Genomic DNA, 9,714 nt, shown 5'->3' with positions numbered 1-9,714 from the left:
CCTCTACGGCGAACTGTCTACCGGGCACCGAAACAGAGGAGCACCAAAGAAGAGATTTAAGGACTGTCTAAAGAAATCTCTGTCTTCATGCAACATCGACCATAGTCAGTGGTCAGCTCTTGCCACTGACCGAGCTGCCTGGCGACATACAGTTCATGACTCAGTCTCTGCCTTCGAGAGGAGACGCAGAACTGCCCTCGAAGAGAAACGCAGTAAGAGGAAGAACCGCACCGTCACGGCTCCAACACCAGACTCGTCACTTACCTGCAGCCACTGTGGCCGAGTATGCCGGTCACGCATCGGACTTGTCAGCCACCAGCGGGCATGCAGTAGGAGAGGGAAGGACCCTTAAATCTTCGGACAACGAAGCCAAGCCAAGAGAAGAAGAAGAACTAGTATTACCTGGCTAACACAACACAACACATTTACAATAAATATGCACGGTTGTCTTGTTACATTCGAAATTCTAACTCCCTGCCTTGGAAAAGTCAGCACAAGCTAGTACTGGCGGGTGATTTGCATCTCTACATTTTATTTTTGCATATCTGTATTTTTTCCTGAGCTGATGTCATCCAGTGATGTCAGCTCAGGAAAAAGCACAGAAATGCAAAAATAAAACATAGATATGCAAATAGGGATGCCCAAAGTGGGCAATTGGGAAGCTTGCTAGAGAGTCTCCAAAAACCCTGTGACTTTTAGAAGGCCGTACAAGCTCAGTTTCTCAGTCATCATGATTGGAACAAACTATTTTGTATGTACACTTCTGATATTTATATGTACTTCGCACAGACTTATTTTGGTGTCATGAGCACTTTAAGAATGCGGTCTCAGTCCCATTTGGTTGATGTTACTTGACAGAACTACCTACAGAGGATCACAACACACAGACTCATCTCAGCTCAAACCTAGTGTTAAAATGTATGTCGAATGAAACTTACCATGAGCCCTTTGGTCCCATGTACACAAAACGATAGTCATCTGCACCACGGTATCTCAGATCCCAGAACTCATTTAGCCAGTCTGACTGGAAGAACACTGGAGTCTCATATGCACCATAGTCTGGGCAAGCCCTGCAAATCACATAAGCATCCATCACCCCAGGCAGGCAGCCCTTAACAATTAGTACAATCATTAGTACAAATGTATCCCTATAAGCTCCTTGCTACAACGAGTACAATGAAACCTGGCCGGCCAGCCATCCAGACAAGCCAACCACCAATGTCCACCATAGTCCAGTCCAATCGGCGGAAAAAGCAGTCCAGTCCGATTTGGGGGTGGAAAAAGCAGTCCGGTGGTTTCTGTGTGTAGCATCGCCCCCTTGCAAAATACGATGAAAGTGCAAGCAGTCTGGTGTGTTGCCGCATGTCGTAGTGTGAAGCGCACTCATTGGACACAGCTATGCAAATGCCAATGAGTGCGCTTCACACCACGACATGCGGCAACACACCAGACTCGTATTTTGTAAGGGGGCGCTGGTACACAGAAACCACCGGACTGCTTTTTCCAACCCCAAAAGACTGGACTGCTTTTTCCGTTAATCGAACTGGACTCCTTTTTCCACCAACCCTGGCCGGACTGTTACCATTTTGCCACCCTGGCCACCATTTCACTTGAAGATCTGCTTGATGATTACTAGAGTTCCATAATCTCATACCTTTGCAAGTTAAGACTACCAGATTATTGTTTCTAATTGATGATGAAATTAAAATCCTCTGCCCTCAATTGCATGACTAACAGCAGTCATCACAGCAAAGAAGATGATTATAGCATTTTCTTATGGTTCCGGGTCGGAGTTTAAATCTGACCAGGGTTCCAAATAGTGCGCAGTAAATCGCCGGATCTGCGAGGTTGTCACGCTAGGTTTGGCTCCCCATAGCTCGGCGATCGCTGTAGATTTTCAAATAGGTTTTGACTTGATCCAAAACCTTGTGATTGTAGTGTTTTTCGGCGTGGTGAAGTTGGACGGCCAGCGAAGCGTTTTCTGTATTAGTCCGCGAGCAAGGGTAATGACCCAAATAGCTGTGTTCTATGTGGAATTTCAAGGCATTCGCGTCACCAGATTTTGCGAAAAACGTATCGTAACAACCTATATTTTTTTCCCGTTTTTCAGAAACAGGAAGTAGCAAGCTATTTCAGTATATAAGCCGTTAGCCTGGGAAAATTCGTTTTTTCCTAGCAGGTCAGTTGAAAAAGCTGCAAAAAACCCATATTTTTCCTATCCAAAATTTACGTTCAACTACAGTTTCTACCCAAATCATAGAGTCGACGGACAATAACCAAAATTGTATCTGAAGCCGGCTGGAAACCTCCATTGACTGATGTAATGAGATTTCCCGGCGTAATTTTTTTGGCGGAGTTGTAGCCCTTCGGTCTGAGGGTGTCCGCCGGCTCCAAAATCGTGAAAAAAACTCCGGTCTGAGACCTTATCATCAAATGATGGCCTCATTTACATATTATTAAGTTATGTTTAATGATGTTCACCTTCACTTGACTGTCAAATGGCAAAAGAATGGAAGTTCATGTAATTTGTATAAATTATATCAGCTGATGTCTAATGACCGTCTTAATGAAGAGGGCTATTCTAGCATTTTGCAAGAATTATTCCAATTTCCTGAATCGCATAACTTTAAAATATATTATAATAAATATTCAACAATTCCTCACCTTCATGGAAAAAATTGGCAAAACTGCCAAAAGTGCAACACTCTGGTCCCCAAACTCGAAATAGCCATGTATAATCTAGTAAGTAATGTCCAAGGTCTACATGATTGAGACCTAGGAAATGACATACATGTAACTATGCAACACATGATAACATAAGAATCAATGTAGGCAGGTGTACCTGCAGAAATGCCAGTCTTTCAGGTATAAACAAGGCTTGCCGGGTGTGTGTTCACTTGTGTACAAGTCCTGCCAATAGTCTAAGAACTCTGCCAGTATCATGTCACATTTGGGCTGTGCCTGGAATTCCACCCTCTTACAGTCAGCCACTGGAACAGTCAGTTTGCCTACAACAAAACAGTTAATATATCAATTTATTTTTGTCACACATAATTCTATTTCACTTTTATGGGTTGATCATAGTAAAAGAGCGGTCCAGTCAAGAAAGCAAAAATAAGGCCTGGTGAGTTCCCATTGGCTATAATTTCTTAGCTTGACGGACATATTAAAACTGAAAAAAAGTGGAAGAGTCCATTCTTCAATGGAGGCGATGTTCTAAATTCAATGCCAATTCAATGGGTGTTAAATGAATGAAAATGTATTTTTTTCTGCAGAGGTGAACTGATAAAAAATTATTGACTATAGAATAATTTTGGTCCATGACAAAACAATGGCTATCGCTGGAAGTATCCATTCTTGAATAACGGGAGCATTTTATTGTACATTCAATTTTAGGACTTTGGGGAGATAATTTTTTGTGTAAAATTATTTTTGGATTAGTCCACAACATTCCATTCAACTGAAGGATTCTCCCCGACATTTTTCACTTTTGGGCAGAAGTTATTTTGGAATGTTACACTTTTGGACAGAGATGATTTTGGAATAATTCATAATTGCACTCTGATAGTTACATGTAGCTCAGACATCTGCTTGGAACAGAGATGCTACAGATGCATAATATCTTCTCATAAATTATATGCAACGTTACCTCTTAGTCACACGGTCTACTGATTAATACATGCCTGCTAATCAAATATACATGAGCTGTGACATTAAATATGCAACATGATACACATGTAGATATTGTCCTAAAGGCCTATAAACATGTAACGATACTTAAAAATAAAATGTGAAACAACATCACATAATTTGTCTTATAGTATGTACAAAAAGTCTATTGCGACTTTTCTCACTGTCTGCTATTCAAATATATCTGTCTGTCCAAGAAGGTTAATAGTTAAAAACCTTGACATGTATTCCCTGATTCTAACACATAGACATAAGTAAAGAGTCTTATGATGTGGGTACATTTGATCGTCCCAGTAAAATGTCCATTTAATCAATACCATGCATTGGTCCATATCAGTCTATGTATCATAAACCATATCTAGAACTTTTTTGAATGATGAACAATATATCACGTTGCATTACCTGAAAACTCCCAAAACTCAGTTCCTGCATGCTACTTTCCCACAGACAGCATAACATAACAATTAACACTTGCATGCTGTCTAATATAACTGCCCTTTCTGCGTGACCCACCAATTTATAAGAGATGTTATCAAACAAGGGACCTGGGTGGTCTATGTAGCTTCGTATGGTTCATTCAGGACTAGCTTTACAGAGGATGGCTGCAACCCAATCGGGTTTACGGAAAAAGGAGTCCAGTCCGATTGGCGGAAAAAGCAGTCCAGTCCGATTTTAGGGTGGAAAAAGCAGTCCGGTGGTTTCTACGAAATTTTACGAAAGACCATAGGCACAATTTTTTCTTGTGTGTGTACTTCTAGTTTCTATGGGCACTTTGAGTTTCTATGAGTACTTCGAGTTTCTATAAGTACTTCGAGTTTCTATGGGTACTTAGAGTTTCTATGAGTACTTAGAGTTTGTATGGGAACTTAGAGTTTGTAACTTACATATCATCATCATGCCTCCGGATTATTACTTACATATAAGTAATAATAATTAGTCAAAAGATGAAGCGGTCAACTGACGAGATTTCCAGGGCCGATCCTGCTTGCAAGTAGCCTGATTAAATCGCTTTACGGTTGCCAGCTGCCCAACATCCAGTCGGCCCCTGCTAAAGCCACATATGGCAGACTTTGCATTACACCGACAAGCATGTAAGTACCGGAAGTACAATTGTAAGAAAGAATCCCTTAATAATTAACTTTTGTTTATTGTGGATAGGTGACCTGTATGTATAGAAACTACTTTTCGGTGGTCCCAAGAGGTGTAAATCGGTTGTCCGCTACTCCTCACCCAAGGCTGCCTGAATTACGGGTTAAGGCGGCATATAGTGAGTCACATATATGCTAATTCAAGTTCCCATACAAACTCTAAATAGTCATAGAAACTCGAAGTACCCATAGAAACTCGAAGTACTCATAGAAACTCAAAGTACCCATAGAAACTAGAAGTACACACACAAGAAAAAATTGTGCCTATGGTCTTTCGTAAAATTTCGTAGAAACCACCGGACTGCTTTTTCCACCCCAAAATCGGACTGAACTGCTTTTTCCGCCAATCGGACTGGACTCCTTTTCCGTAAACCCAACCCAATCATCAACTATAGATTTGTCCCATTGTACTTCTCTCTAACAACAGGCAGGAACAACCTAACATTGGCTGAACGCTGGCCAGTAAACGTAGCCAGAAGGAGGAAGTTGCTTGCTTGGGCAGTTTGCTCAATAATAACATATTGTGTAATACAAGCACGTCGGCAGAACGTACTGCGCCTGCGCAGTTCAACCCCGCATTTTCGTGTTTTTCGTTGGGTTTTTGGTCAACGTTGCATCAGAATTTTTCCTGTTGCAGAGGATATTCTTTTCGAAACAACATTTGGAGACTTATACTGTCAAAATGCTAACCTTATATGAGCGAATACAACCTTAAATGAGACATTATATGAGACATGCCAAAATGCTATGTACAATACATTACGGGTTTCGCGCAGGTGCAGTACGTTCTGCCGACGTGCTTGTAATACAAACAGTATGCTGCCATAACCGTTGAGGTACAGCCCCATTCTTACCAAACAACTGTTTTAGAGCATTCCAGTTGGGTTTTCCGTCCTTGCTCACCCATTCTCTTCTGCAGCGCCACTGGCTGGTGATGTGGCCTCCAAACAAACATGGACGGTTGGGTTGGAGGTACAGCAGGAAAAACTCCTGGTATGTGATCGGCTGTGAAATGAAGTCTATTTGGCAGCAGCTTGAAGCTTCCTTTTGCCTCGGCAGCAAGACTGGATCCAAGACAGTTTCATCAAGAACAGGACCCTCCTGGCCCTCCATCTATGTATCAGTCATCTAGTCCCATGTCAACTAGTGGGGAAAGGACAGGAAATGTAAATTATTGTTTGCAAATTTGTTGCAGCTTTCATTGATCACAAACATTGTCTTTATTAAGCTGCAAACTTTGCACATAAATGTTCAATAAATCATTGTTATCATACAATGTATATTATAAATATATGTACACATGCCCGTAGCCATGAAGAAAAAATCAGAGATAAATTTTTATTTAAGTTTTTCTACAATTCCAGTCCATCTTTTCAAGAAAATTCTTGGACCTTTACATACAAATTAGACCAAAAAGTTGACCTTTACATAAAAAGTGGACCAAAAAGTGGACCTTTGAGCCTTGTGGGGGGGTTCTTCCGAACCCCCCCTGGCTACGGGCATGCATGCAAGAAGGTTATGTTTTCAGAGGTGTTTGTGTCTTTTTGTTTGTGTGTGTGTGTCTGTAAACACGATAACTTGAGAAGGCTTAAGTGGATTGTCTTGATATTTGGTAGGTGGATCCGATAGGTCTTGATGAGACCTCTAAATAATTAGATTTTGGGGCCCCCGGCAGTTTGTTATGGTACTGCAGCAGCACTTCCGGTTTTGATATCTCACGATCTAGACAATTGCTAGGCTCACGAAATTTAAATGCCAAGTGCAGCTCTTGTGCTGGGGAAGACATGACGTGAGATTGGGCCCCCTAGTGGCTTGCTCTGAAACTGCAGGGGCAGTTGTTATTTGAAATATTTGAAAGGGGATAACTCAAGAACCAGTTGACGGATAATGATTTTTTGGATGTAGGTAGCTGAAGTGATGCTTGAAATAATTATGTGACAATTATGCACATATGGATGTAATCTGCATAATTCATGAGAAAATTCTATAAATCAGCTGCATTACATGATAGGACTATGCAGTATAGTCCTATCATGTAATGCAATTGCAAGCTAGTGTCATATGTAATTGAGAACAAGAGAAACACAGACAGATATTGATTACGTAAATGAATACCTTATTAAGAGAAACTCTTGTAATTCCATAATGGTAACTGCGTGGAATTTCATACTTGGGGTATTTGAAATAATATTATTCAAATAATGACCTCATTTGCATAATTTATGAGGAAATGCTAGAAATTTTGAGTAGAATGGCATTCTTCGTTAAAATAAGATTGTCTTCTATCTGGTAGAGAATATGATCAACTGATATAATTCATGTAAATGAAGATCTATTTGCATAATCAGGGGGAATAATCTATAATTTGCCAGTCATAAAGATTAATATCATTTGGGGAAGGTGTGAGATCGTGGAACTCTAGTTTCAGCATGGATCACCTGTTCTATCCAATCTGGACATTCATCCCGGAAAGGTACACGTACGTGTATGCTCACCTTAGAGAGCAGCCTTTCCTTGATTTTTGCTTTCCTAGAAAGCAAGCACTATTCTACATGCAGAGTTGGGTACAAGTGATGGTCTGCTGGTCAGTCTGTAACAGTGGGGGGTTTATAGGCTCTACCAAGGACATCTGTATAATGTCCTTGGCACTACCAACTGACCTGGCCGAGGGGTCTAGACCTTTTCGCTGAGGGGTTCGAGCGTCGGAGTATGAACTGGTGCTCGGGTTAACGTTAGGTTCGAACCCCGGCCCGGGACCAGCAGGGTTTTTATCTGTTTCTACTCGCTCCTCCTGCTTCTTACAGTGGTTCCCACACCGGCCCTGGGAGTTCTGGCAAAGAGTGCCGCCCAGGACCAGCAGGGTTTTATCTGTTTCTATTCCAGCAGGGAATTATCGGATTCGTTAAAAAAAATTCTGTAACTCTCCGCAAACTGCCGGAAATTGAAGGGAAAACTGGTTCTGGCTAGAGCCGAAGGGACCGAGCGCAAAATTTTGTCTTTTTAAACCTTCAATGACGCATTTTCCTGCACTTAGAAAGGCAAAATTAGGCGTAACGAAGAATCATTCATTAACGGTTAATGCTGAATTTAGGATGACAAATAACGTTTTACGTTGAATTAAAACGACCCATAATGCTTCACGATTAATATACTGATAACGCTTAACTTTGAATTAGGGCTGGCCGGCAACGATTAACGGTAAATTAAAATAGCCCATAACGGTTAACGAAAAAGGGCATGCAGACCCTCTTAGGGGGCACACCCCAGTTTATTTGGCGTCTCTATTCGAAGCTGCACACCCTCAAATCTAGCGACCGTGTCTGGCGTGGAATAATTCGGAAGGAGAATAACTGTATATGGAACGAAAGGATATCTCTTCAGCTACAAGACCAGCTGAGTTTGGTTTCTTCAATCTTTTTAAGTTTGGTAAAATCAACGGAAAAAACATTATTTTCACTCCAAAATTAATGCCCAAAATTGCGAATTTTCGCGTAGGATAATCCCATAGAAAAAAATTTTCCGGCAGAAATGACTGATGCTGGCAGAAAGACCCAAGCCTTGACTATACCCGAGTAAATTATAAAGAAAATTCTAGTACTGCAATTTTCTAAACAGTCCACGGCGCGAGGGGTTGCAAATCCACCCATACGAAGGCGCAGAGCGAAATCTAGGTCAAACGGGCGGATTACACTTGGCGCGCAAGGATACCCGGAAGTAAGGTTCGGAGCCAAAAGAAATTTTCACCCCAAAATCACCATTTCTTACACTCTTCAGCCATGTTAATGTTTAATGATACTTCGTGGCAGTTTATGAGAAATGTCACATCAAACTTGGGCCCTCAAAACCCCTTCGTCACTTTTTTACAACGGACTATCACGGACCCCGGTCGCGCAAGAACTGGGGTGTGCACCGTTAATTAGGCCACATTTTAATTAACATTGTTTTTTAATTAACTATGTCATAGTCTACAAATCGTGCCAAGTTTGAGTTGTCTGCGACTTTTCCTTCCCGAGTAACAGGTGGTTGAAACTTACCCTGTCGGAAGGCTCATTTTGCGCTTCCACGGGGGTGTTCCATTCAACGCACATAATGGGAATTACGTCACAATGGTCCATTCCTTTGGAACGGGCTTTAGCCCATTAAAACATGCCCAATAAACAGGTATTGCCATGTAAAGGAGTGCCAGAGGACTGTTCTTGCGATGGAGTAGGTTTTCCCTCTAGTTCTGACTGAAATAAACGGTATAAACCACCCAGAATGTAGTTTAGCTGATGACGTCACAATGCCCTCCTCTAGCCAAACTTTTAAAGTGAGAACGCTATGGTTTTAAGTTCTATACGTTGACAGGAAGCAGTTGGTATTAGAATTTTTGGTCATACCCGGTAGAGAACAAACCAAGAGATCTTACCCAAGTGTTTCCGCTGCGGAGATTCATTTTGTTTTGCAGAAAAACGAAGCTTAGTGTTGGATATTTGGTTAGATTGTAGGCCTGTGGCGTCCCTCTAGCAGCTAGGACGGTATAAATGGCTATCTGCTGAGAGAAGCCTGTACAGTTTGGTGTCGGTCTCGATGAGATATAAAAGCAGGAGGATGTATCTTCGGATTATTGCAACTTATTTGTCTGAAAGTTGAAATCTCGTGATAGGCCGAACTTGAAACTAGATTTGACAGGAAAGTAGGGGAATGACGTCATCATGGCCTTTTTTAAATTAAAAGCGTCTCCTCCTTAATGCAGGAGCGCCTGGCACACGTACATACGCAGTTTCCAGGTGCCCCAGGGGTAGGGAAATGCAAATAATGAAATCGCGGTAGATATGACGTCATCGATCTTTAGTAGACACACTTCGAAGTCAGTTTGACCGTGTTCGATGGGGGG

At 41.6% G+C, this 9,714-nt stretch overlaps 1 protein-coding gene across 5 annotated transcripts in view; it reads right to left on the bottom strand.

Moving 5' to 3' along the window:
- Window positions 1–9,714, bottom strand: part of LOC109470427 (jmjC domain-containing protein 4-like) — a 20,976-nt gene that overhangs the window by 6,638 nt on the left and 4,624 nt on the right. For all 5 annotated transcript variants that reach the window (XM_019769370.1, XM_019769371.1, XM_019769374.1 and 2 more), the window contains exons 2-4: window positions 5,693–5,981; window positions 2,843–3,008; window positions 939–1,070 (exon numbers count right to left, since the gene is read on the bottom strand). In XM_019769370.1, coding sequence (XP_019624929.1) covers window positions 939–1,070; window positions 2,843–3,008; window positions 5,693–5,951 — 557 coding nt within the window. In that variant the 5' untranslated portion in view covers window positions 5,952–5,981. The remainder of the gene's footprint in view (window positions 1–938; window positions 1,071–2,842; window positions 3,009–5,692; window positions 5,982–9,714) is intronic.

Source organism: Branchiostoma belcheri, unplaced genomic scaffold (genome assembly GCF_001625305.1).
Source record: "Branchiostoma belcheri isolate BF01 breed outbred unplaced genomic scaffold, Haploidv18h27 scaffold224, whole genome shotgun sequence".
Classification (NCBI taxonomy): Eukaryota; Metazoa; Chordata; class Leptocardii; order Amphioxiformes; family Branchiostomatidae; genus Branchiostoma; species Branchiostoma belcheri.
This window is presented reverse-complemented; position numbering and strand designations above follow the sequence as displayed.